At 48.3% G+C, this 27208-nt stretch overlaps 9 protein-coding genes across 9 annotated transcripts; 5 read left to right on the top strand and 4 right to left on the bottom strand.

Moving 5' to 3' along the window:
• Nucleotides 1-124: 124 nt before the first annotated feature.
• N7446_005228 (uncharacterized protein) lies at nucleotides 125-932 on the top strand (the record flags this gene model as incomplete). The annotated part of the gene is made up of 3 exons (XM_058513976.1): nucleotides 125-197; nucleotides 248-486; nucleotides 540-932. 3 exons carry the CDS (start codon nucleotides 125-127, stop codon nucleotides 930-932), a joined length of 705 nt encoding a protein of 234 aa, XP_058375305.1.
• A 1207-nt stretch (nucleotides 933-2139) lies between these two features.
• N7446_005227 (uncharacterized protein) lies at nucleotides 2140-3220 on the bottom strand (the record flags this gene model as incomplete). Its single annotated transcript, XM_058513975.1, has 4 exons — nucleotides 2140-2244; nucleotides 2292-2479; nucleotides 2551-2650; nucleotides 2708-3220. The coding sequence occupies 4 exons, from the start codon at nucleotides 3218-3220 to the stop codon at nucleotides 2140-2142; spliced, it is 906 nt and encodes a 301-aa protein (XP_058375304.1).
• Nucleotides 3221-3730: 510 nt separating this feature from the next.
• N7446_005226 (PHD finger domain-containing protein) lies at nucleotides 3731-4788 on the bottom strand (the record flags this gene model as incomplete). Its single annotated transcript, XM_058513974.1, has 2 exons — nucleotides 3731-3980; nucleotides 4034-4788. The coding sequence occupies 2 exons, from the start codon at nucleotides 4786-4788 to the stop codon at nucleotides 3731-3733; spliced, it is 1005 nt and encodes a 334-aa protein (XP_058375303.1).
• Nucleotides 4789-6068: 1280 nt separating this feature from the next.
• On the bottom strand, nucleotides 6069-6528 carry N7446_005225 (uncharacterized protein; the record flags this gene model as incomplete). The annotated part of the gene is made up of 2 exons (XM_058513973.1): nucleotides 6069-6238; nucleotides 6294-6528. 2 exons carry the CDS (start codon nucleotides 6526-6528, stop codon nucleotides 6069-6071), a joined length of 405 nt encoding a protein of 134 aa, XP_058375302.1.
• Nucleotides 6529-6788: 260 nt separating this feature from the next.
• Nucleotides 6789-7210, bottom strand: N7446_005224 (uncharacterized protein; the record flags this gene model as incomplete). Its single annotated transcript, XM_058513972.1, has 2 exons — nucleotides 6789-7151; nucleotides 7199-7210. The coding sequence occupies 2 exons, from the start codon at nucleotides 7208-7210 to the stop codon at nucleotides 6789-6791; spliced, it is 375 nt and encodes a 124-aa protein (XP_058375301.1).
• Nucleotides 7211-8932: 1722 nt separating this feature from the next.
• On the top strand, nucleotides 8933-9763 carry N7446_005223 (uncharacterized protein; the record flags this gene model as incomplete). Its single annotated transcript, XM_058513971.1, has 2 exons — nucleotides 8933-9088; nucleotides 9149-9763. 2 exons carry the CDS (start codon nucleotides 8933-8935, stop codon nucleotides 9761-9763), a joined length of 771 nt encoding a protein of 256 aa, XP_058375300.1.
• A 6826-nt stretch (nucleotides 9764-16589) lies between these two features.
• On the top strand, nucleotides 16590-18211 carry N7446_005222 (glycoside hydrolase family 71 protein; the record flags this gene model as incomplete). The annotated part of the gene is made up of 4 exons (XM_058513970.1): nucleotides 16590-16733; nucleotides 16784-17312; nucleotides 17361-17586; nucleotides 17641-18211. The coding sequence occupies 4 exons, from the start codon at nucleotides 16590-16592 to the stop codon at nucleotides 18209-18211; spliced, it is 1470 nt and encodes a 489-aa protein (XP_058375299.1).
• A 1268-nt stretch (nucleotides 18212-19479) lies between these two features.
• On the top strand, nucleotides 19480-20688 carry N7446_005221 (histone H1/H5 family protein; the record flags this gene model as incomplete). Its single annotated transcript, XM_058513969.1, has 7 exons — nucleotides 19480-19546; nucleotides 19641-19666; nucleotides 19828-19850; nucleotides 19941-20071; nucleotides 20218-20327; nucleotides 20381-20518; nucleotides 20569-20688. The coding sequence occupies 7 exons, from the start codon at nucleotides 19480-19482 to the stop codon at nucleotides 20686-20688; spliced, it is 615 nt and encodes a 204-aa protein (XP_058375298.1).
• Nucleotides 20689-22960: 2272 nt separating this feature from the next.
• N7446_005220 (uncharacterized protein) lies at nucleotides 22961-25959 on the top strand (the record flags this gene model as incomplete). Its single annotated transcript, XM_058513968.1, has 3 exons — nucleotides 22961-23519; nucleotides 23576-23815; nucleotides 23891-25959. The coding sequence occupies 3 exons, from the start codon at nucleotides 22961-22963 to the stop codon at nucleotides 25957-25959; spliced, it is 2868 nt and encodes a 955-aa protein (XP_058375297.1).
• Nucleotides 25960-27208: the final 1249 nt, after the last annotated feature.

Genomic DNA, 27208 nt, shown 5'->3' with positions numbered 1-27208 from the left:
TGTTCATGCTTGAACGACAATCAGATCGTCTTCAGCCGATAAGTTATCGAGGCGTACGATCGCTAACGCCTAGCCTGAACATATATCAAGGGGTTGAACTTTGTTTGAAGGATCAAATACAATCATGGTTCTCACAAGCAATGAGAAGCGCGCCTTCTTCAGACAACAGTGCCGTGAAGCATTGGCAGCCCATATTAGTATGTTATGGTCTTCTCTCCGCCTGATGAGCGAAACTAACTCGCGTCAGATGACCGACTTGGCCTTGTCGTCGCTCCCAGCCAAGTCCGGCTACAGCCATCGGCTGGGGATGGATACGCTTGGTCGGTGACGGAATCCAAGAAGAGCCTGTTGCAGTCGAACTTGGGCGGTGGAAGTGTCGGCCTGTACAGGTCCATTTGCGAAGAACTAGGCCGGTCGCTTGAGGCAGTTACTCCGCAGACGCTGCAGGTTGCCCAGTTAGAACGAGACCATCTGCCAAGAGAAGACGTGAGCCTTGCGAGCCCTACAGTTGGCCAATGCAATACTAAATTTGGATATAGTCTGGGCCAGCCCGTACTGACGAGGAGGAAAGCGGCTCTTTTACGGCAAAGATCCGCGAGTTGGAATGCGCCAATCATCGAATGAAGAACGAGCTTGGCCACACCAGCATCCATCTCCAGGAGTCCCTCGACGAGAATCGCACATTACACGCGAAAATTCGTCGGCTTCAGGACGAGTTGGATAGTAGCTCATCTCGAGCAACCCACCTAGAAGACGAGTTGGTCCGTGTCACAAATGGGATCACCGAAGCTATGCAGGTTTTACAGGATCATCAAGCCCAGGAGCGGAGCAGGACAAATTTGCATGGATGCAGACAAGGTGAATCTGGTGATAGCACAGACAGCATGGCGCTACGAATATCGCAGGCTCCGCTACGCGACGAGGTAGCTTGACTGACAATGTGGTCGCGTGTTTCGTGTTAACTTACGAGCGCTCCGGCCAATGGGTGCTGTTGAGTGGGTCCGGAGTTGAACCCCCGTTTTGGGAAATATCACTTTGCGCAACGCGGTTATCGCCAGGCAAACGACGCGTTTTTACGTGTGAAAATGCGGATGTTGGATTTATGACACATAGGCAGGAGGTAGCGAGCGCGAAGGGCTTGCCTAGGCCGTGGACTGCCATGTTCACTAGGTTCGTGGTTGAAACTTCAAATCATACTATGCATTATATATATCCGAGGTCACCTTTTAAGAATTTGTTGCATCTGTTATGCCAACCGCACTTGTACGCGGAACACAACTTATGCTTCCATATAGGTACTACAGCACTACCACCAGCCTAGCCCTATCAGCCAAGGGTTTGATCGTGTAACAGTGCTCAAAGCTCGAAGCAATTGCTACTAGACACTGCGCCCAACCTAACATGGCTAGATCACACACGTGACAGACCACACCTCCAGTTGGACTCAAGTGATGAAACGCGACCAGGTATATTTCGATATTCCTGTAGATGAAGACCATGATACGGAACCAGTGCGTTTGATCGCCATCTAAATGTGCACTGAAAGAACCTTATCTGGAGGCTGCTAGTCAGGATCAATGTGCCATGCCCGGATCGGACAAATCAGTAAGCTGCTTTACTCGCCATTTAGGACTGTCTTGACATAAAACCAGATCGGTCAGCTATGGGTCGATAGATCATTCAAAACTCATGCTAGGGTCTGTAATGTCATCGCTGGTACCTACATCATCATATTTGGGGCTGTTCTTTAGTCTAGCTGGACCAAATCTGGACCGTTCTTTAAATGCACAAAGACCGTAGAATCTAAATCATAAAGATCAAGTTTCCAATGGATCTGGTCTCTATAGAGCAGGGCGAAGGCAGTGGTAGTGACAAATCTATTCAGGTTAAGAGGGACCAGAAGTATATGGTGATATCCAGCGGTAACAGTAATCGTAGTGAGTACTTTGCTAGTCAGTGAAACATGGATGATGTTTGGCTGTACCAAGGAAGACACCGCGAGCGATCTCCTCAGATGGAGCTGCAAATTGCCCCCAATTTATGCACCATCTGCCGCAGAACGAACATTCCCGATTGTATTGTATCGCCAGCCAGCTGACAACAGGAACTGATGTCCTCCACAACAACGCATCACGACGTTCATATGCGCTTGAACGATTCTAGATTATGATAAGCAGTCTTATTGGCCGCGTTCACCAGCATCTTCAATTCGCCCTCATCCCCCGATTGCTCGAACGGTTTGCTCTGATTGGTCAGCAGGTGACTCGAAGGGCTTGGCGGTCAAGGCTTACGCGTAGTAGCGTCTCCGGTGAATTGCATCTCTTCAACTCGTCAGGCAGACTCTTTACTTCGGTACTCCATGGGTATTGCGAAGGATTCTTCATGATCAGTCTCTCCACCACCTCCGCCAAAGCAAACAGCTTCATTGTGGCTGCGTCCATCTCGGCTGCATCGATCTGGCAACTTTGTTCCACTCCCGCTGCCACATGGCCAATTGTCAGCATCTCATGCTCACGTGATCCCGCCAGTTATGCTCAGATATCCACTCACCGATCCTGACACCACCGAACTCCGTGAGTAACAAAGTGTCAGCACTCAAGGCGGCAAGTGCTCTCCCCTGGCCGCGCAGATATTGAATTCCTTCGAGGACCTATCGGGCATGAGCATCGTTTGGTTTTTCGTGTCGACCCTTGAGAGTAGTACGTACCGGCCGAACAATTGCAGTAATCTCCCCCTCCGTGATAGTGCACCTTGATGCGAGGATGTGACTCACCGAGAGCTCCACTGGCTCCCGGACCAGAAATACCTGCTCCTTCCAACAATAGCACGCTACCAGGCCTAGAAAGCTGGGGTGAGATATCTGGCTGATTGTTTCCAGCAATGGCTTGACGGATGAGGATTGCTTCAAAAGATGAATATTGACAAGTGTTGCTTTGCTTTCCCTGCGTCGGGCCAGAAAGACAGACTGTCCTTGGAAAATCACCACGATCGCCTCATACGTCTGCCAAGGGTCTCGAAAGACTGGCTGAATTGCCCGAACTTCGATTTGATCTTTCTGCAGCGGTGGAGGAGGCAGAGCCAGAGTAGAAGGGGTTATCGCTGGATCGGGCTGGGGCGTAGAAGACGGCGCAGAAGGACGAGGTGTTTTTTGCAAGGTGGCCAAATCGGGCGTTCCGTCAAGCCACAGATCCTGAGAGGGCTGGCGCTGGATTGGATCCATCTCGCAAGGAAACGTGTCGAGAATGCAGACTTGGTTCTAAAGTATCCAAGCAACGTCGTATTGCTCAATGCTAAATTAAGCAGTAGAAAATTAGTTTCCAGAGACATTGAGACAATCATTATGTTATAATGTTATAATGAGGTCGCAGAGATGGAAGGTTACGGCTGACTCTCTGCGGAAGCTTGACGCTGACCTTACGAGCGAGCATGGCTGTTTGTGTACACGGTTGTCCAACCTCACTTAGTGGTCAAGCGTTCAAGTTGCGGTTAGACATAAATCACGCGGTGGAGCCGGCCCTGCAACGGCCCAACCATGTTCGCTCATGCACTGCGCCGCAAACTCCAACCGGTTAATGTCATGCATCCTCGATTAGATTGAAGATCCGCTACTGTTTGTGTCTGCTCACGACGGTGCTGAATTCTGTGTATGTAGCCCCAGGACGAATCTCATGCGTTATACGAAACGATCTCGTGTATTCATCACTCAGCTCTCGTCTATCTGAAGCTTACGCTATGGTCGGAAGCGATCGGGAACCCGTCTCGATCGACGCGATCGACGAATAAGAGATGAGCTTGAGACCTGAAGACGGTCTGAACGCCGGGTAGGTGGGGTTGACCGATGCTGTGGAGGTGCTGTTGGAACACTTGTTTCTTCTACTAGTGTGTATGTGGCATCGAGAGGTGTTTCTGCTGTCGACTCGGCAGTAGTATTTTCAACGGCGGATGAGCGTAAGAGAGCGCTGAACGATCCATGACATCGACTGTATCTGTATTAGTGAATGAACCGGGTAGCAGAGGGTGATGGGATACGTACTGTGGCGGGCAAGAGGTGTTATTTCCCGGTAATCGATGGGCGAGCCATCCCTCCATACACCCCAAATGAACCACCCCCTTACATGTATCGCATTGTAACATGGCACATTCATCGCTATCTCCCTCGAGGCAAATTGAACACTTCTCACCATCTGGACAGGACTCTTGGCGAACGGCGTGAATCTGGAGGGAGTGTAGTCCACCGTATTCATTGTGAATGGATAGAATGGCCGGATCATCCGATGAAACATCCCAGTACACTCGATTCATTGCAAGCATGTCTGGTGTGACATCCCGACCAGGAGGCAGAGTCACATCTAGCCATGTGGTACCCCATGTTGGAGGAAACTCGTCTGGCTCCAAGGCAGTACTGGCTGTTTCCTGTTGCGCTCGGTCGATTTCTTCCCCGGTGATTTGTGAAACAGGTTGGCGCGGGGAATCTTGTGCATCGGTCTGATTACGCACGGCTGCATTGAACCATTGCTGTTTAATATCATCGTGCTGACGTGCTCGATGCCACTGTTTGCAGAGGAAGAAGGGTGCGATGTCGCTTAACTGGGAGTCGAGTGTAGAAAGATTGAATGGGCTTCGTGCAAGGTTGTTCAACTTGTGCCGACCTTCTTTCAAGGTCTCTTTCTTCACAATCAACTGGCAAGCATCCCCTTTCTTGGTAATGCCACAGCACGTCTTATTTTCCCTAAGGGGCCCCATCTGACAGATAGTCAAGGGGTCCCAAAGCCACTGGGAGTCTGACATCTTGAGCGTAGTACGTGGGTGAGAGGCGAGGAATGTATCAAGGCGGTGGTGGCGACTGAAAGACAAACTGCTAAAGAGTCATCTGAGCATTTATAGTAATCCTTCTCTGTTACCAGAATTTGTTATGCATGAGGTTGTGTAGTGACATGGGTGGCGATAATCAAAAGGTCCTTGGCTCGCAGGGCAGATGGTTGAGCTCCCAGAAGTACTCAGTCTCCTGGGACCTGAATATGTGTTCCTGGAAACCGGATGGGTGCTCCCAGGAACGGCATGGGTATTCCTGGGAGTTCAGGGACTCCCAGGAACCCATATTTGAGCCCCAGGAACCAGAGTTTCGTTCCTAGGTACTTAGCAGTCGTTTGCCGTTGGTAAAAGTGGACACCTGTTGGCTACATGTATGCTTACACAACGAACAAGGACGGCTTTTCTAGGAGAAACAAAAAGCGTTCAGCACGTGCAACGTATAAGCTTTGATTGTAGTGATGACCACCAAAACTCGATTGGGGTTTTCAATTCACTAGACGCTTGGACCGTCCGGTCGCACGAGCGATTCTACTGTGCGTTCGGAGCACTTTATTAATATAAAAGATGTGTCCCTGAAGACCAATGAGCCTCCTCACTTGCTCTGTTCAACATCTTCTTCCCTTTGATCTGCGTTGTACCTACTGCGCATCCTCTTGTACTATCCACCAATATGGACTGGAGCTCTGAATATCTTCAGTCGATCCTCGGCCAAATTATTGGCGACCCTACTCATCGTTTGGGGTGCCGATGGGTTGAAGACAACGGAGTATGTTGCAACAATCCTGTGTCCAAGGATTCGCGAAGAAACGGAGCGATATGCCTCAAGATGTTCCAAGATCTCCCTACCGGTCACCCACCTAAAACGAGACTCGCAGAGGCTGCAAGATACATGCTATGTCCAGAATGCAGGCGTCACTCTTCCCGACCCAGAAGGTGCGCCCAAAGATGGATGAAGCTGTTATATGCCCAAGCCAGTCAGACGGAGGAAACCACTCAAATCCAGAAGGATGGGCACCGGTCCCTTTCGCTGGCACAACGCTGGCCAACTAGTTTCTCTTACAAGATCGGCACAGACGGGTACATTTTGACGCCTAAATCCTGAAAATCGTCTCTTATACACCACAAGCAACTGACGCTAATCTTTCGACGAAGGACACAAACACAGTTTCAAGCAATCTGAAAGCCAGCAGTCGTTCCATCAGATGTAGGGGATCAAACAAAAATTTCATTACAACCATCTTGCCTGTTATATTTCATTATTTTTCAGCCAGCGCCCCCAGAAATGAACCAAACCCAATCATGAAATGCTCCTCTTCACTGACCCCTATCTTGCCTATTTGTCCCGCAGCCCTGCTTCCCACCAACAACTGGCCTGTTTGGTGGCATGTTGAGGAGCAGCCCCTTGCCTTCCCATCTTTATCCTCAGCTATATGTGATTTAGTATTGATGTAAGAGATAGTATCCACATTGAAAATACATACGGAGCTCATGGCTATCTGGATGTATCTTCTGTCTCTGGCATTCCTTAGAGAGCAACTCTGGCGATGGAGCTGCCGATCGTCGAATGCGTTCCCATTCAAGTGCAGCATCAAGAGTATCAGAAGTAGATTCCGCACGGGGTAGCGTGTTGGGGATGCTAGACTTGGAAAGATTGTCTCCCAGAATATGTTGAAGCTTCCGCGTCAGCTTCTGACAGAAAGTCAGTTGAATTTCCATAATCGGAATAAATGATATGTAATAAAAAGGTTCAAGGGAAGAAGTGCTGCAAACCGAACTAAGGGCAAGGCAGCACATATATATGCCATTGTAGAAACAAACGCGTTTCAAGTGCCAGAGCATACTAATATGATATATACATGTAATTATGACCGCTCTTGACGGGAACAAGCAGTAAAGCAATCCTGGTCGCTTCGAAAACAATGACCAATGTACATGAACAAGGAACGATGCACGGTGAACCATCGTTAAGCCATGACTTAGCTGCACTGTTCCGCAGGCCTTGCGCTACCACTCTCCGAGTCACCACCGGAATTCTCACCGCTATTGCCCAACTCGCGTGCTTCCAATTGTTTCAACAACACATCAAGCATTACCTTTGTTGACTCCGGCTCTTGTCCGGATTGGCTAGTACTGCGCTCCTTCAGCCAATGATCCACCACGCCTCCCAGTTTCTGGCTGAGTTCAAAGAAAATATCCGCTAGTCTGGATACATGCTCCAACTCCTCAGTAGCTTGCTTCTCGGCTGCCTTGGAAGCGCTCAGTTCCTGTTCAAGTTTGGACTGGGCTCGTTCTGCCCGGACCGCTCGACTGTCGAGTCTCGCGAGAATTCGGAGATATTCCTATCTTGGAATTAGAGACGGCTTCAGAAAGGGGTTTTTTTGCCTACCGAGGAATCCATTCTAACAAGTACAAGATAGGTGCTAAGTAACGAGCAGATGGGTTTGACGCAAGCAGCAGGAAGCTTACTCAAGCAACAGAGGATATTGTGGGTTTTTTATAGCTCTATGCCAATGGACAGCGTCCAGCTAGACACTTGGAGCTCCAATAGGCTTACGCTCCTTGAACGATCTCTTTGAGCTCTGTTGACCATATACGGTTAACCGGCCCGATTTTGAATTGTTGAAGAGAGCCCGAGGACTTCATTGTCTAAAGCAACAATGACCTCACCCAATACCTTTTGCATTGCACCAGACCGTGTCTCGGCCATTAAAATAGTGAAGAACATTGGTCTGCTATTGTACATTGTCAGTCCAATACCACATTTTCATTAGGAAACCCTTATGCAAGCCAAACTGATATCCCTTCCTCGGCTGACCGCGAGTAGATATTGTCTGCTCGGGAATGAAGTGAACCGCATCTTTGAAGGGAAAGAATAGTAAAACTAAGCCCGTTACGGACGGTCAACTGGGCCAGTGCCACATCTGACAGACTTAACGTGTGCCTCACAGTCGAGACTGAGCCAAGTCGCATACTCCGGTATATGAATTCTAATCACGTCGTAACCGAAATTACGCGACAGGGATAATCCGTGATACCTTACAATACATTCTTGCTATCTGGTTAAGTGGTGGCACTATTGAGTCGCGATCGATTGATTGGGTGGGGCAGCCTATGTGGCCCGCGATCAGACTTCCGGCGACCCAAGACCTAATTTCCACAGATCGCCCAAAATCCGTTTTTTACGAACGTGGATCTGTGCGTGATTTACTACTGTTGCCACATATTTTTACGGCATGTATCATATTCTAGATCAGGTCATTGGTGGACTGCTTGACGTACCTGTACAGAGTGAGTAATTTGAGACTTAATGAACATCTCATTACTAATCTGTTCCTGCTCGGCGCGATATGCGCTGCCTAATAGAGCCTTTTGAGTAATTAGCGGCGAGCAATACTTGCCAAAGTATGCCGTCTCTGGAACATGCTAAGCCAATTGGTTCCTGAAATTCACTTGTAAGACTGATTGCCATTCCGTTTATGTCTAAATGAGCTTTAGTTTCCCGCTGTCCAAATTAATCCCGATACGAAATGGTACGCCAATGAGACATGGGATAGGAGACTATAGATGCAACCCAAAGGCAAGGTAGATAATAACATACGCGTAAAGTGCGACTCAGGTACCTGGTGGAATTGTAAGCCCTGGCAAAGCTTGGGCCGTTTAAATGAGCCCATGGTCAGGTTTTGAGGATTATGTTTATTGAGGATGTGCACTTCGTCCCGAAATGTTCAACGCCTGACCGCAGAAAAGTCATACGCAACGAAAAGTGTTCATGGTTGAGACATCTACCGGTCAATTGATGGTTAGCGGTCCCCAGAGAGCATGAAAGGAAGAAGTGAACGGTCGATCTTCGCCCCTCAAATGTAACCATATCGTGAAACTACAAGATAACCGTTATTACGGCCGGTTGTCAACATGGACCAATGATCGGGCATTCGAACAGTCAACCTTACAATCCTGCGGCCCACATTGTCCGGCTGCGTGCTACCTCGTTCCGACCTGTTTTGCCTACTGGCTCGTACACTGGAGACCTATAAAAGCTCAGATGGCCTCCCCGAGCGGTCAAACTTGAAGAGTCAATACTTGTTGCCAAAAAATCCGTTTCACAGTGTTGACGCACGATATGCCTTCCCGAAGGACGGCAGGCCAAGCCCTCAACAGTACTGGTCAAGGCCGTTCTGAGTCACATGCCGCTCCCAAGCATACTATCCGCCCTCCTATCGCCGGTGATGATGATGCTTCGTCAGATACCCAAGGCGCACACATTTATACACCATTGGTATGTCCTGACATCACTGTCCCGTGAATGCAAGTATACTCAGCCCAATGTGGAATCCAGGTCACCTCGCCAATAGCAAAGACCCCGAAACGAAAGCACTGGAGGATTGTTCATCGACGATGCTTGCAGGTTTTCAAGGACGCTGATAAAGAGCGGGAGGAGCTCACACAATCCATACAGCAACTAGAGGAAGACAATGCCCAAGCCACGACAAAAGTTCGCCATCTGAGTGACAAAGATGACCGGAATCTGGCCAAGATTCAAGAGCTTGAGTTTCAAGTATCTAGTCTGAAACAACAACTTCAGTTTGCACAGGCTTGTTGCACGACCGGTGATAATGTGCTGCCCATACTATTGGAGGTCAGCAGCTATTTTCAATATGCGCAGAACCAGCTCGAGAAGAAGATAGAGGCAGAGAAGAATGCAGAGAAAAACAAGTCTGCATTTGCTGGCTTACCTACATCTGATGTGCTACAAGGCTCGTGGCCAGTCAATAACGGGCAGATGGGCTCGTTTGGTACCAACTCGCTCCCAAACTATCCACTACCCAATACCCTTTCGTCGACCAATCAGCAAGCGCCGATCCAATACAGCCAGCAACCTCTCCAGCAAGTACCGGTCCAGTTCAGCCAGCAACCTCTCCAGCAAGCTAGCCAATACATAGCACAATTGTGAAGAGAAAGCGTCTGCTATCATGACGGAGTCCCGGAGTTCTTCACGTAGCCAGTTGGAACATGGATTAGCAATAACATCATCCGCGCAGTGCGCCTACGTAGTACATCAACTAGACATAAAACATCCAATGTTCGATGCATCAGTCCGAAAAAGTCGTAGACGGATGAAAATAACTGCCTAGAATATCCCGAGTCTAGCGGAACGACAAGGGAAAAAATTACATGGGTATTTCCCGCCACTATGATTATACGGTCATATCATTTCCTTAGATCGCGGATCACGTAGATCGAGTTTGTAAAATTCTACTCCATTTGATACCATGCCGTCAACGGGCCTTCACCGCAGATCAAGGTGATTCGATTTAGGAATGTCTAAGCGAGAATGATAGTTTCGGGTGACGCAATTGAAACCGTAGATATGCCTGCCCATTATCCGAGATTGCACTAGCCCGGCTGTAGGCTTAAACCCAAAATAGCACTTCTCTATAATACCCTTGTCTTTGGTACTCTGTTGGGCTAGCGCCTTGTTTCAATTACGGGAAAGTCTGTCGAATGGCGGCTATACGACTGTTTTGACGCGTTTCTATCAGGTAGTGCAATCGTAATGCCGATGGCTGGTCTTTCGACTTAAGCTAGGCTGGGTCTAGTGTCTGAGTCACGGAACACAAGGTATGGCGCACAGTCCGTGTGCCCCGATCTCACTGATCTACCGCTACCTTGCCAACTTGGAATCTATTAAGCAGTCTCAAACAACTTGGTCCAAACTGACTCCAAGTCTGTCATTGCGCTTGCAAATATATGGGCCGATCAGAGTCGATGATTGGGCAGGAGCTTTGCATCGCACCGGTCGCGCGTGCCGGCCGGTCCAGGCTAAATCCGAAATCAGCGTCAGATCTCAGAAATCCTCGTATCCACCTAAAGGATCCGCAAATCGTCCTTTTGCAGCCGATGGTGAGAGAGTCACGCAAAATGTGGGATCTTGGGGAGCTTGTGTGGATTCATTTCGGTTGAGGGATGCTACTGTGTGGAGCTATAGCAGCCCGTTATGTTGAATACGTGTATATGGTGATTTAGAGTTGTTTAGTTGATTGCGGACGAGCGGGTTCAAGAAGGAATTCCTCTTAGTACGTGACTGACTGCCTGACGTAGAACAAATGATGCAATCTTGGCCCCTAAATTCAGGGGAAAGGGTGAAACCGGGGCTCGATCTGCCGTATGGTGGAGCACATAGTACTTTCCCGGGCAAGCCGTAACGCAGTCTAGACGCATCTTTTCCAAGTGCAAAGAGTGCACAGAAGATGTTCGCCGCAATCCGGGATCAAAAACCGGGGTAATTGACATGCGACAGCACTTCAGACTGAATTGAACCACGCTGTTTTCGTCAGGCCAAGTAGCCCTCAATTCCTTGGACGCTACCCATGGATCGTCCTCAACATAAGGGGTGAGATTAGGATGGCACTAAGGGATGAAAGGACGGCTGCGAAATTGGGTTTGGGTTGAGGCTTATAGGTACGCGTGCACGTCTCCGTAAATAAGCCTGGTGACTTCTCTTTTAGAGTCACTTCTTTCTGACCACATTTGGACTAGTGCCACATTGCGCCAAAAAGGGGAAAAATGGAAGCGATGCGGGCCGTGGACGGCCCTAGTCGGCACGGAACGCGACCTTTCAGGTCTCATGGCATGCATTTGCGCACAGTCAGTCCATGCGACATGATCTTCTGGATCTACCACAGACACACTGACTTCATCCATCAGCTTTCAGCCTTAGCTGTAAAAGGGGTGTTATTTTGTTGATTGCGCCAAAGTATTTGGAATTCAAGCCTGGCCTAGCGGAGAAACCTCGGCAGGCGTGGCTCAAGTGATAATTAATTCTATACTAAAAGTAGTGCGGACATGGGTACCTGTATGATTTTCCTTGTGTAGGTTGTAGATCCCGTGCGAATCAAGCTTTTCCCAAGAGAAGAGCTAGTCCCTTTTGGGCTCGGGTGCATATTGATCAGGGGTCCGCCTCGGGGCTGAGATAGCTCTAAAACCCCGTAACGGCCATATACTCATCACAGCGCAAGCGAGATGGGACTGACGGCGACGCGGATAAATCCTATGCAAACAACAGGCGAGATTCGTCGGAGCGTTGCGGTACGAAAAGGGGAGTAAGTGACAATGGTCCCCGCGTTAAAAGTTTGATGACAGACGCGCTCTGATTCGCCGTATACCGCCGCGACATTGAGGCTCGCGGACATAATTGACTGGACATGATTGGCTGATTGATGAAAATGATAAAATTACCCCTCGTGCATGGAACTGCAGGGAACGGTGGATACGCTAAAGAAAATGGCTCATATTAGTTCGATCCGGGCACGACAGAGCTTTCCCCGGACAAATCGTAGAGCTTTCCTACCGTCTAGACTGATCCGGGAATGTCTAAAATCAGCATTGTGGTTTTGATTCATCTGCCCGTAATTGTTCGCAATGAATGCAGGACCGAATTCGCCCTCACGATAATAAATCGATATAATAGTACGTCACGAATGGGTTTCTAGCGCGGAACTTGGCTGAGGGCGGCATGTGACCTTCTGTATAACGCCAGGAGAAGGCCAAAGAATTTCCTCACATGGAGACAAAATCCTTACTATTTCGTTTCGGGACTTTATGTACGATGTTGACTGACATTCTCTCACTGCTTTTGACGCTTCGAACCCACGGTCTCTCGGTCTATGACTGCATCCCTGCTCGATAAAACCTCCACTTGCTTCCTCAATGCAGCCACTTCTTTTCTCAACGTGTCCATGGCACCAAACTTTCGCTGCATTTTCTGATTCCATAGAACCTGGCCCGTGAGCGAGTCTGCGTTAGATCTGAAGCGGGTCAGCGTGGGGATTCTGGTTTTATCTCCAAGCGAACCTTACTGCACCCGTACATCCAATCTAATTCGAGCCGTTAGAATGCGATATCTCACAGTAAGGGTAGCTTCAGACTCACTCTGTCATACATTCTATCATTCTTTCCATCGACTCTGTGAGATACTCAGGGTTCAGGGACTTCACAGATCTGACTCCTCCCAAGGGCCGCTCTTTGACCCGTTCCTTTGCCCTTTGTCCCTGAGTCTCCTCTCCATCACTGCATTCATCCAGGAAGGTAGCCTTGCCATCATCGTCAGATCCATCGGTCTGAGAATACCAATCGTCGTCCTCAGAGCCGACGATTGAAGTGGGGGACTCCCAGTATTTTTTGGCTCCGGTGAGCCTGATGAAAGCAATCGAGTCATTCGGTCTATATATCGCTGCGAACCGCCATGAGCCTTAGTTCTCTGAATACCCATTTCTACGGTATTGAAGTAGGTCAGGCAGAGGGTTTGGGGAAAAACTGTGAGGCGAGAAACGGGGGATAGTAAGAATAAAAGGGTTTGCTCCTTTATAGATCCAAAGTGAAAGGTGACCAGTACCCCAGCAAGTATAGCAATAAGTACCTGAGCGCAGTATCTCCGATATTATTAGAATAATGAATTAATCCATTTCCGCAGGGGGCCCTCTTTTTGTCAAATCTCCGAGTATACCTCAAAGAGGGAAAAAAAAAAAAAAAAAAAAAAAGGGAAGGGATTCTCATCAGGTGTCATGGCCGTTGAATATGGCCTATGCTTTCCCCAAGTCTCACGCCCCACCAGATGCAAATTTATCGTTATATTTTATATTTTATTGTTCTCTTTTATCTTCCTTTTATCCTACTAGATTTTATTCATATACTATTGTTCCTTTAAACTTTCTCGTTCATATTAAAACTAATATTCATTTCGTATATTTATTATTTTATCCTGGAAGACTTCACTTTACACGCAGATCATCGTGAAAAGCCATAGCCTATTTGGAAGAGGCCTGTGCCCATGACCGAAATTACAACCGAAATATGACTGGACCTGATAATTATTCCCAAGGCGACAATTGACCACGGACATCGACCGTTTTCTCAACCGGTGAAGTATAGTGAAAGACCACCACGTTGACCTCACAAAACTGCAGGCTACCTCCGCCAATTTGAACAGCCTACGAAATTGCTGGGCGGCAACATTCTACAACTCTATTCGCTTTCGCAGTCACCGTTCTCCCTCGGCATCAGAAGCCAAAGACCGACCCCGAGGATGCATCTAAGGGAGACCAATAGGGTATTGTACGATAAGCCCACAACCACCGTTGAGACCGTAATTCAACAAGGCCGCTGTGGAGCTTTCCCATCCTTGATAAACCTGTAACCGCCGAAATTCGACCGAATTCCTTTCACAATTCTTATTGCATCTGATCTTTGCAATAACTCTTCTTTCACTGCCGTCCTTGTTCAGTGGTCGTCACCAAGATGTCTAGAACTAAGTTTCCTAAACCCGACAAAATCGCCTGGTCTTCATGGGAAAAAAGCAACCTGATTTTCTGGCTGCATCAGCACCGAGGGATGTCTTGGAAGGAAAGATCCAGGGCATACTTCAGGCAGTTCGGCGTGGAACGGACGGGCGAGGCATTGAGATGCAAACAGAACTACCTCTTACGGAACCTTCAATCCATGCAGGAAAGTGTGTCTGAGACCTCAAGCTCGGGGGCACTTCCGCCACGAGTCCGACACATAGAAGCTCGGGGATCTTGCTTGCCGTCTCTTCCAATCTTCGCACCTAGAGGCTCCCGCAGAAAAACTCGCGATTTGATCCATGCTCTGGAGCAGCTGGCCATTTCAGAACGCCGCCGCTTGACAGATGACTCGGCCAGTGCAAACGAGAGACTACCAGGTAAGATATAATGGCAGCTTTGGCGATGGGCCAGGAGAGCTAATGGTTCGATAGGTTCTACGATCCGACTGCCACATACTCTGAGATCCAATTCCTCGCGACGTGTTTCATACCTCCGGAAATTTGTACGTCGTATGGTAGCTGCTACGAAGGGGTCACGGAAAGTTGCGATCTTGTGATCCTCAACACTTAATCCTTCTGCATACAACTCAATGACATAACCCTATCCACCTGGCACGCTTCAATGTATTTGTCTAATAATATTGACAATGAGGTCCTGGCTTTTCACGGGAGGGCCAGTTTGAGACAAATCTACGGTGCACTACGCTGGTCGTGGAAGAAAACGTAGCGTGATTCCCATGCTGTCCCAAGTACGGCATATCTGAACCTAGACATAGTTGCTAACCCATGGCGTAGCGTTACGACGGGATATATCGCTAGTCCATGTACAACAATGATATTACTTCTAGTATCCGCCGCGCACAGGGCACCAGCAGCTCCATGGTTCACATTGGCAGAGCCCCGCTGTCCATGTACTTCCCGTCCTTCCCGAAGTAAATGACTGTTAGGGAAAGTACTTTGAGGAATAATTGTGCACTCTTTCGCAGCTAGCTTTACCGCCAGCGGCGGCAGCTTTCTTACCTTGGCTGGTAACAAGGTTGCCATTAGGCTGGGTAAAACCTGAACAGAATATCCAAAAAGCTGTCGCTAAAAGATAACCAATGGCATTAACCAATGGATTTTACAAAGGACGGTTAAGGACGGTTAAGAGAGAGAGGTTGAGAAGGATGTCCAGCTCATTTGATCGTGCTTTGAATAATTGTGCCCTGTTCGGCCGCCATCATCTACGTGGCGGTCCAAGATAGCTTTTTCTCAGGTTGACCACCGGCTCATCCCTGTCTATCCCGCAGTAACTGACACAGCAACTTGCGTGTCATGTCGGAATAATAAATCAATGGATCCGCTCGATCTAAAAGTTTTCTTCTTAAATGTTGACCTAGCAAAGCTGGCTAACGCCGCCTGTCCTGCCACCCTCAATTCTATGGTTAAAGATCCTGCCACTTTCGCTGCAGCTATTCATTCGGGCCAACATAATGGCAGTATTCATCGGATATCTCTAAAAATCCAACTTCTTGACCAGTTGTAAAGAGCTCATTTATGAGGGAAGCTTAGTTCTCGCATGGTTGTCGCCGAGCCCTGCATCTCCGTAGCCAGCATTTCTCGCGATCGAGATATTGCAGGTCAATTTACAGTATAAATCATCACCGCTGCGGGAAATAGCAGCTATATCCGGATACAAGTCATAACCAACCTGCAGAGCCGGAGACAACCTCTGAGACACCTTCGGCCGACTTGGTCTGGATTGATATCAAGATGTCAACCATCTGCGAGACCCCAGACAAGATATTAGGCTAGACTGGGTTGGACTGTTTCGCTGAATCTATCTACAACCGCAACGCTCAGAACAACCCTATAGTTTCAAGTAAACACGCCAGTTCCCCAAATTAGCCGCTGACCAAACGAGGCGTCGATCAACCAATAGCATGCCCAGATTTAGCCACCGGACTATTTACAAACCCTCTGTATCTGAGGGCCCCAATTTAGATTTAGAAAAGTCGAGGTAACGTACAATCTAGATCTTGTACTCACATTCCCGGATTCTAAGCATCGAGGTTCCCATCTAACAAGGAACTCTGTAGTAGTCATATCAATTCCGGCGCGTGGGCAGTAGGGTCTCAACGATGTGTATAAGATAATGGTGCATTGTCATTTGTGGGTTTTGAATTGTGCTTTGTAGGCACATATAAAGGGTACATGATCAAAAACAAGGCGGTGTGAACGGAGGCGCACTACCACATTGTCACACAAGACAGGAAATACGTATATCAAGATCCTGATCCCTTGCAATTTTTTCTTAATTCTGTCTTTTTTTTTTTTTTTTTTTTTTTTTTTTTTTTGCATCAACTCGCGGTTTACTTCTTGACTCAGAAATACATTCCTCGTTCAGTTATTTATCTTGCGTCACAGCAGCCTTGACCGGTGCTTGGGGATTAAATCCCCGATGTTCCGCTTCATCTTTCTGGCCGTGATAGGGCTACTTCCTTTCATTACTGCTTCACCTACTTCGGTAGAGTTTATGAACGTTACGTCCATTGGCGGTACCAATTCCAATACAGGGGACAGACTGGTTTTCTGTCATTTCATGGTGAGACATTGCCGTTTTTTCCCTTTCCTGTAACTACTAATGATATCTAGATTGGAGTCGTGAGTAATCGCCAAAGTGCCAGCGATTATGATGCCGATATGAGACGCGCCAAAGAAGCTGGAATTGATGCATTTGCCCTGAATATTGGCAATGATCTGTACACCGATACCCAGCTGAAGTTTGCCTATCAATCTGCCGCCGACCATAATATGAAGGTGTTCATCTCCTTCGACTTCAACTGGTACAATGTCAACCAAAGCAGTGAGATTGGTGCCAAGATCAGGCAGTTTTCAGATCACTCTGCACAGCTCAGGGTCGATGGCAAAGTATTTGTGTCATCCTTTTCTGGCGACGGGATCTATTGCAGCGAAATGAGATCCGCTGCAGGCGGCGATATTTTTTTAGCGCCTAATTACCACCTAGGACAGGGTAATTTTAATGATGTTGATGGTGCCTTGAACTGGATGGCGTGGGAAAGTGACGGGTATAACAGGGCCCCGACTGCTGAGCGGAAGGTGTCTGTTATCGAAGGTGATACGGCGTACAAGGTGGCGCTTGGCGGGAAGCCTTACATTGCTCGTAAGTGACTGTCTGCATCACACTTCAGAGATATTTACTGACTAACAGCCGTCTCCCCCTGGTTCTCGACGCATTTTGGCGACGGCGTCTACTACAACAAGAACCGGGTCTTCCCTTCCAACCTCCTCTGGTACGACCGATGGAGAGAAATCCTCACCACCAAGCCCCGTTTCGTGGAGATTATCACCTGGAACGACTATGGCGAGTCGCACTACATTGGACCACTCTCATCACCTCACACCGACGACGGCTCGTCAAAATGGGTGACGGACATGTAAAGAATTAATCCCAAACAAGGCTATTCGAGCAAAGCACTGACAAGGAATAGGCCACACAATGGCTGGTTAGACATGGCTAAACCCTTCATATCAGCCTACAAAGCTAGCTCCACGCTCCCATCAAACTACCTCGAGGAAGAGAAACTAATATACTGGTATCGGCCAACCCCCAAATCAACGGACTGCGATGCGACGGACACAACCATACGAAGCGCCGACAACGGCGGTGATAGCTTCGTCGCTACCTGCGGCCGCCCAGATGGCGCAGACACAATGCAAGACTCCGTCTTCGTGGTCACGCAGCTAAAGCAGCCAGCGTTAGTGGCGGTGACGTCGGGCATGAACATACAGACGTTTTATGCACCGAGAGGGATACGAGCGTGGACGGTGCCAATGAGCGTGGGCGCCCAGTCGTTCCATGTCGAGAGGGATGGGAAGATGGTCGATGAGTTGTCTGGGACTAGTCTAAGGGATATTGTCGACGGTTGCATCTGTGGTATATACAATTTCAATGCTTATGTTGGGACGTTGCCTGCTGATGCGGAGGTTGATCGGCTAGCGCCGGATGGGAGGGCGCTTTTAGAGCAGGGATTGAGGGTGCCTTGCCCACTAATACACTGAGGGGTCGCCATCCGCCTGGTCCTTATTGTAATGCTTCTCCCTGTCCGAGTCCGAGCGGGCGTCGTACGTGTTGAGGCATGGACTGTGCCGGATGTAGACATGTTGGATGAACATGGGCAATTCGATAGATACTTGCATTCAGTTAATGCGATTGACTTAACTTCCTATTTCTGTCTTGTATGTTCCACCTCTTATCGAAGATTAGGAAGGGAACCTTCAATGTCTCTATCGTCTCATCCACTCTTGCTTTGTTACCGCTTGACCTTTGGATTGTTGGGAACTTAGGAAGTCCTTTGTAGTTCTGCCCGGTGTAATCAGCAGGCCATTTACGATAACAACATTTAATCCCTACTATCCCGATCCTAATGCCGCAGCTTCAGCTTTAGCAATGCCTCGTATTAAAGTGTCTTTTCATGAGAAAATGACATGGCTCAATGCTATCAGCATAGGATACTACCTCGCTTTCACAAACTATTAATCTACCGTGCAATGTAACAAATAGATCCTAAAACGCAACAAATCCGCTTCCCACCCCCTCACACGCCCCCAAACCACGTATTGGAATTCCACGCCTGCCATTAGTATCGACGTCAGAGGCCTACCTTTCCACTCCGAGACACCGCCTTGATGACTTGACAAACAGGGTGTCAGGAAAGGATAGAGCAACGGTATTGGATCATGCTTGACTGAAGCCCCAGAACCTATCACAGGCACGAAGACCTACGAGTACGAGACGCAATCGTATGGCTGTCATTACCTCCCAGCTGAAGTGGTATGTGGTATACTGGATCACGTATCCCACAACCGGCTCGTCAGCAAAGTATGCCCATGTTGGAGTTGAGCCTCTCTGAATTTTCGCCAAAAGTTGACGTATGAAAAGCCTCCACAAGGTGGGACAACTCGGCGGGTCTGAGGTGTTTGAACGCTACACTGGCGAGTTATACAGAAGAGCGGGACAACAACCCACTGTGGGAATCAGGTATAGACAACATAAACACATTAGAACGAAAACATATCAACCTAGTAAAACAAAGAGCCCCAAAAGTAGGAAGGGGATATCCTAGAGCACGGAAGTGGTCTTGTCTCAACACTGGCAACGTCTAAATCACAACACCGGCAACGTCTAAATCATGGATGCACCACCGACACCTCCCAACCCCTTCCACTTGCTGGTTCTTCCACCTTTCCCCAACTTCATCCCTCGAGTCCTCTAGGATCTTCATCTCTTGGTTCCATCCTTCAATCCATATCTCTCATATCCCATCACCATGCCTCCCAAGAAAGCAACCAACGCGTCCAAGAAGGCGGCGCCCGTTGCTCACCCTTCATACCGCGGTATGTTTCCTATGATCCTGAACCACCATCTCATCGCGCAAAATGAGATGTACATCGCCATTGTCGCGAACGTCTGCTGATTCCAATCATGTAGAAATGATCAAGGACGCCATTGCCAACGTGAGTAGATCACCGTCGGCATCGGGCTTGTTTTGATTCGGGTCGTGCGCGCCCGACCGTGTCTCGTTTGCCCGTTGAGGATGGAGGACCACCAAATCAACTGGGATGGGTTTTTATTTTTATTTTTTCTGTTCATTACTGACTTGTTCTTTCGCCCGTAGCTGAAAGAGCGCAATGGTTCCAGGTATGTATTTGTGGTTTTCCCTCCTGGGCGCCCTGACGGATGTCATGTTCTCTCGATCGCAACCACGCACTAACGCTTTTTGCTTTTCAGCCGCCAGGCCATTAAGAAGTATGTCATTTCCAACAACAAGGTCACCTTCGCGTCTCAGAGCGCTTTTGATGCCCAGTTCAACAAGGCTATAAAGACTAGCGTTGAGAAGGGCGAGTTCACCCAGCCCAAAGGTAAGTTTTCCGTTTCCTTGTTTTCGCGCGCAACGTCGCTTTTTCTTGTCGCCATTCTGCTTTCTCCCACTGCCACGGCATTCAAGAGCAGAAATATTTTATCGCTGTTCTGTTTTGTGATGGTTCGCTGACGCGTCGTGCCATAGGACCCTCTGGCCCGGTGAAGCTAGCTAAGAAGGACGCGGTTGTCAAGCCTGTTGCAGAGCCCGCTGCTAAGCATCTGGCAAAGGCTACAACCAAGAGAACTGCTACCAAAGTACGTCACCGTCGCGACTTGGGTTCACTGCTCGTCGCTTACAATACTCATAGAGGGATGCCCCCAAGAAAACTACCACTAAAGCTGCTCCTAAAAAGACCGCGACCAAGGCCGCGCCAAAGATGGCTGCCAAGAAGGCTGCTGCGAAACCCAAGGGTACCTCTGGCAAGGCCCGCAAGACCTCAACCATGGTATGTTTCAGTCCAACACTCCCATCAGACCGAGACTTACCAAAATTCAGGCCCCCGCCATCGTAGAGAAGCCCAAGGTCGTCAGCAAGACCAAGTCCGGCCGCGTCACCAAGACTACTGCTCCCCCGACACACAAGGCCGCGACCAAGAAGCGTGCCACCAAGAAATAGAGGCTATGAGTTCTCTTTACCCAATGACGCTCTCCCATTTTGTGTACACTATTCCGGGAGAGGCATTGTTAGCTTTTTTCCCTTGGTTTTTCCTTTCGCTGTTATGTCTTTCCATCGACGTGTGATCTGGCGGTGAACGCCTCTATTTTGTGCTTTTATGGGATATCCTCGTTGTGAGGGCTTTGCTATTCTCTAAAGTCCAACATGGAATGGCATCCTGCAGTGGGTTCTTTCAATGGGGCAATAGTTTTCTTTTTCTTGTGTTCTTCGTTATTGTGTTCTTGGGATTTCTAGACTATATTGTAGGAGACTTGGACGACTCTGGAACCAGAATCTCAATCTCGTTCGATCCGAGTTTTCTCCGAGTGTTCGACTTTGTGGTAAGTAGACAATGCGTGATTCAAAACGGGCTGAACCACTAGATAAATTAAAAGTAAAGTACCAATTGACCTGATATCAGCCAGTTAGATTGCTCTAAGCTTCTCAGGAGAACGGTGAACTTTAAGTACGGCGGGTCTCTATCACTTGAAGCCGAATACATGGTTAGCAAAATTAATAGCGGACAGCCTGGATCAAGCCAGAGATTTGCTTGCGCTGGCTTGTCTTAATCAAGCAGGGAATGATCTTTTCCTCGACTAACTGTACAGGGTCAACGTCCGACACCAAAGCAGCTCTGCCTTGTTTTGGGGAGTCCGCAGAGGCAAATCGGAATTTGTAAAGATGATGTTGGACGACTACCGAACGGACGCCAACACTACAGACGGTAAATATCGCACACCAATCTTTTATGCAATTCGGATCAAGAACGAGACAATTATCCGCACACTTCTTGTCGATAAGAGAGCGGATATCAATTGGCAAGATCAACGCAGGCAGCCCCCTGGTATATGCCATTGAAAGGAATCTTCTGTGTACTGCATCACTTTTACTGGATTTTGATCCATGTCTGAAGTACTTATAGAGAAAAGGGCTCTTAAGAAGGATATGTCCCCACGAGATGTGGTGTATGCCAAGTCAGCTCGACGCATTGATTACGATTGGTAGGTAGATTGCGATCTTGATTCTAGCAAAAGGGTGGTTAAGCACAGCGGTTAAGCAGAGCGGTCAAGCAGAGCGGTTAAGCAAGGTGGTTCAACTAAGTGGTTAAGCAGAGCGGTTAAGCAGAGCGGTCAAGCAGAGCGGTTAAGCAAGGTGGTTCAACTAAGGGGTTAAACAGAACGGTTAAGCAAAGTGTTAAACAGAGCGGTCGGGTGGAGTGGTCAAGAACAACGGTCAGGATCTGAACTAGCGATAAATTACTAACCGGGTCATAGCGTAGAAAAAGAAGAGACATTGCCCGGTACATGTAGGAATGCTGTCAAATTGCGACAAGCTTTCGTTCATATCCCGCGGAAATCTGCGGTATGCAGCTCTTCTTCATCCTCAAGGATTCGCGACCAAATTGTACGGGTTAACAAAGCACGCAGTCAAACCGGAGAGGACCGTGGGATTATCTGGCTCTGGCGATCAACCGCACGGGCTTGTCTCACACGCATGAACCATGGAATAAATGACGGAATCAGCCGCTGATATGATCTGCAACTTCTGTATCCAAATGCGGCCGTCACTGCCGCATGAAAATTCGGATTTTCACTATCACATTTAGCGGTCACGTAGTTTCCTATTGGCTATGCTCTGTATTTATCCCGGTTTGATTTGAACCGAAAGCACAACGGGTAGTTGGGGGCGGACCCATTGTCTCGATTCCCCGCCCAATCAGAAATTTCCCACGCCCCTCTCCGAGATGGAGGCAAGATCACGGAAGAAAATCACCTGCATTAAAATTTATACGTTGATAATGGTTTGGACGCAGTACGAGTATTGTACTCCGCTTCAAACGGGTCAGATCCGGATTCGTGCTTCCCGCAAAGAGTAAACTTTTACTCTGGCCAAAGCATCATTTTAGGAACGCAGGAATATGGCCGACTAGTCATTATCTAAGCTTGAACACGATCCACAAAGCGAACAAAATCCAGATGAATGCGGTGGTAATATAACCCAGCGGGCGAATGATAAGTTATCTGGATATCCACACACGTGACAACGAATGGATTTATAACTAGCGCTGTTGGGACCTTTGCCTAGCATCTTAGATTTTACACTCTCCTTTTCATGAGACGGTGTCACATTGCCATGTTTGTCCTCAAATAAACGGCAGTCTTTGGTATTGTGTTCTTATTCTATGTGCCCACCGGTTCCTAACTATTTTTCTTCAGATCGAGTCACGTTCTAGATGGATTCCAACGCTGTCACAGTTGAAGGCTCTGGCCACGACGTTACAGATGATGAGTGCATGCTTGAGTGTCTTCCCGAAATGAGGAACGTGTATTCTGCGCATTTTAAGCCTTTTCAAGACAAGCTGTCTTCGGTTCTTCAGCACTCTCGGTCTCATTTCAGGGCACTGGCGGGGCGCGAGAGCTTTGCTGGTTTCTTGAACGTTCCCCTCATGAGCGACGCCCTAGTGAAGACAATAGAAGTGATGTTTGAAGCAGCGAGACCTCGTGTGCTTCAGCTACGGAACGACGAAGTCAATGCCAATATCCATTGGCTGGACGTTATCAAGGAGAGTGATTATCAGGCCGAATATAAAGGAAATGGGATCTACCATTTCCATATGCGGGACCGGGGCGCGATTGTCCAGTTGTCTGCTTTCCAACACAACATGATCCTTTCAGGATTACCCCGGAAGCTGGTTCAACCATGGTCCTACGAAAAGGACGTACAGACGGAATTAAACACCTTGGCGCTGGCAGCTGAAATGACATCACTAATGAATGAACTTGCATCGGAAAGTAAGCAAACTCAATCATTATCTTTATCCTGTCCACTCGCTTACATCCCCCCGCAGTCATCAAAGTCAATAATACCGTGCTTGAAGAAATACTAAGAAGAGATCGAATTCTCCGCCGCAATTCGGAGCCAAGTCAAAGATCGAGGGGCTCGCCCTTCCCCCTGGAGTCAGCCGAAGGACCAGCGCAATTTACGCAAGCGCAGGTTGACACAGATTCTCTCAATGGAATGGCTATCGAGACTCAAAGAACAGACATGCAAGCCAGTGCTTCAAAACGCGGTGCTGGAACGCGGAACTGTAAGTAATGCGCGTAATAAACTTGGCATTGAAATTGAAGTGGTTGAAGAAGTACTAATAATTTGGATGTACCAGTCGCCAAAAACAGGGCTTGGCCTGCAGAGGTGCTGAAGCAGCTTCCTCTATGGTTCGAAGACCAAGTACGGCAAAATCTGTCTCAGGAAGAGATTGCCCAAAAGTTCAACGGAAAATTCAAGCAAAAACGCACTTTCCATGCTATTGAGGCAAAAGTGTATTTCTTGACAGGAAAAAGTCCTTTTAGGAAGCGCAATAAGAAGACTTCGCGCAAAGAACCTGTGTCTTTGACACCTCGATCCTCCCCACCGCTTCCTCAGCCCTTTGGATCGGTGGACTTGACCCAAAAACTGATCTCGAGTTTGAACATCGAGGTCCACGCGTTACGTCTAGCCCCGAACCTGCTACCCTATCTGAATTCTGACGACTGCGAGGATGCAAGCTTTTATGCCATTCATGACGTTCAACCGGTTGACCCCGAATCAGAATCCAGCGACTCCCATGCAGTAATTGAACAGGATACTGCGAATCAAACGTCAAGCTGCCGGTACGCATCTCAGGAGCATGAATTTCCGTCAGGTACAAGTCAAAATGAACGGCCAGTCCGAGGAAGCCCTCGTGCTGAAGAATCGCCCAAAGCCTATCCAGCGTCCTCAGATATGGCTCGTGAAAGTCAGCCAAGCAATGATACTTCAATCAATATCCTCGCTGCAATACCAGGGACGGTTGATTCTTACTTGCCGCGTGGCTCTCCCTTGGGATCCCCTCGGATATCAGAACCTATCCAATATCCTATTCGGCACCACTCTGAAGGCGATACCACACACGAAGAGATGGGACAAACGCTTGTCCATGGTACTGAGTCCAGTGCAATGGACGTGGATCAGACGGACACGGCGCATTGCGACCAATCACCAGAGAGACTCTCTCCGCAATTTTCACCCCGTGAGATTCCATTGGATAGAGGCACAGCAAATGAGGGTTCCAATAATGAAAAACATACAGAAAGTGGACTGGGCGCGTTGCCTGTTCCCAGGGCACCGACGCCCTTCCAAGTTCCTGAAGCAAGATCTACTGGCAACGCGACTGAACTTCCTCAGAACAGCGGAATGGATGGGCTAACCGCCAATATCTCTGAAAGAGCTTTAAAGGAATTGATTATAAGATATTTTCATGAGAAATCACAAGCACAGGCGGCGCGTTCCCATCGCCCATGGAACGATAAGGACCTGAACCGTTTACCAGATTGGCTCATGAAACGGAAAAACCTACCAAAGGAAAGACTTGAAGTTGAGTTTCTGGGAGACTTTGGACACTATCGAACTTCCTCTGCTATTGTTACAGCTTGCCGCAAAAAAAGAAAGGCAGATTCTCGCCATAAGGAGGTAACCTCAGCCCCCACTCCAGCTCAACTAGCTCCGGTTGTCCCTCCCGTTCTAGATACTATGCGGGTACCACGATGGCCCAACGCCATCACTGGATCCGACACTCCCAACTTGGATCCATCCCATACCATAACAGTACCGAGCAATGAGAATACACTCAGGCATCCACCCTTGCAGCGACCTCGATCGCGACAGCTTAATCAGCTGCAGGTTCTGGACAACACAGAGAGACTTTCTCGCAACAGTCCTCCACCATTGCATGACGGTGAAGAAGCAGTGGATCAAAATCCACCAGCTGCTGTTGCCTCCGAATGCGCTTCCGAACAGCTGGTGCTTTCAACTCCTTCGGAGAATGTTGAAGATACACCCACGTCGGGCAATCGGCGCCATCGAGTTGAGATCACGCCAAAACCTCCGGCCAGATTCACAGCAATTAATGGCGGTAACGTCCATCCCACTAATCCAAACGTAAGCGAAATGAATCTGCTTGTTCAGATGGAGACCAGTGAGCGAGGCGCTCTACCTGATAGGCAAGGAAGCCAGCAAGCTTCAATGGAAAAGATTGTCGAGCAGAGAAGAGATGACCAAAATACGTCACGGAAAGACGGGCCTCAGAGTAAGCTCTCCTCATCTAATGCAGAGTTCGCTATAGTCACTTGGCCCTTTGAAGCGTATCAGATCTATGTGTCACTGGGCCTTTTTCTTCCCCGTACTTCCTTTATCTGTCCTTGCTTCCCACACTGACTGTTTTTATTCGCGCTTGCAGGTGGAAGGGGACGCCCCAACCAACTTACCTCAGAGTACGCACAGGTGGGAACGAGCCCAAATTTGCAGAACAACCAGCCCACTTCCATACAAAACTCAGTCCCAAATTGCCTGTCCAACTCTCAAGTTTCAAACCCTCGACCACCTCATTTCTGCACGCCCGATTCACAATCTATGCTTTCGCAAACTAGCAGAGTGCCGGGGAGGGCTCACACAGGCGGTTCGTTCATACTCTATACTCGTGGTTCCCGGCAGTCCTGACATGAAGTCCGAAGCAGTCGTTCCAATATCAGCCTCATCATCCTTCCAGAGCAGCCCTACGAGTCTTCCTCACTATCCCCTTCATGAGTTGCAGGGACGCGGTGCCGAGCGGTACCAGGGCCCTCTTCTCCCATCGTGGGGGCAGCAAATGTATCACCAACGTGCGGATGAGCCTCTTCATAGATAGTCGCATGTGCTGTCTAGCCCTTATATTTCCCGACTATCACACATGGCCTAACATCCTCTACTTCGATAGTAGGGCCTCACCTCAATTCCTCAATTTAATTAGATATTGCATGGTTTGGATGATGCCAGTTTTCAACTCTCAGTCATTATTTCTTCTTCCCTGGTTGCCCGGTCACTATGCGTATGCATCGATTTACGTTCTCTTTCCTCTTTTTCCTCTTTCACTTGTTTTATTTCTTACCTTACTGCCACCGTATGAATGTACATATAACACAGGCCATAGTGACAGAAACTTCTGTCTGCATCTGCAAACTAGTTGTAAAAGTGAACTCACTATATTCTACGGCCTGCAAATAGTATCTGCACCAAGAGGTCTATACTAAATGTTGAAGATTAACCATATCAGCCGAAACAAACAGCCTTGATTGATCTTACAGGAAGCGTAAACAGACCCCACTTTTACAGTCATTGAGCGTCGTACGAATTTTATGGCACACTAACCTTTGGGCTTTGCAAAGCAAGTCTCATCTATTTACCTGACATTTAGATACGCAAAAATAGCAGGAAAAGGCTACCTAGTATGTAAAAACGCTTGAGCAATCACATAACAACTGTGCTGTTTACTCGGTTTTTCAGGGAATGCATCACGCAAATATAGTTTCACATGAATTACTTGACATTTGCTGAATTTAAATCATGCTATACATTGGCTTGGGCGCTAGTAAATACGTCAATAGCACACACACCAGCTCACAAATTTAGATCGCCTGCCTGTTTTTGC

This window comes from Penicillium canescens (assembly GCF_028828765.1).
Source record: "Penicillium canescens strain IBT 15451 chromosome Unknown utg000003l_segment0_segment0, whole genome shotgun sequence".
In the NCBI taxonomy this organism is placed as follows: Eukaryota; Fungi; Ascomycota; class Eurotiomycetes; order Eurotiales; family Aspergillaceae; genus Penicillium; species Penicillium canescens.
Note: the sequence above shows the minus strand (reverse complement) of the source record. Positions and strands in the feature narration are given on the sequence as shown.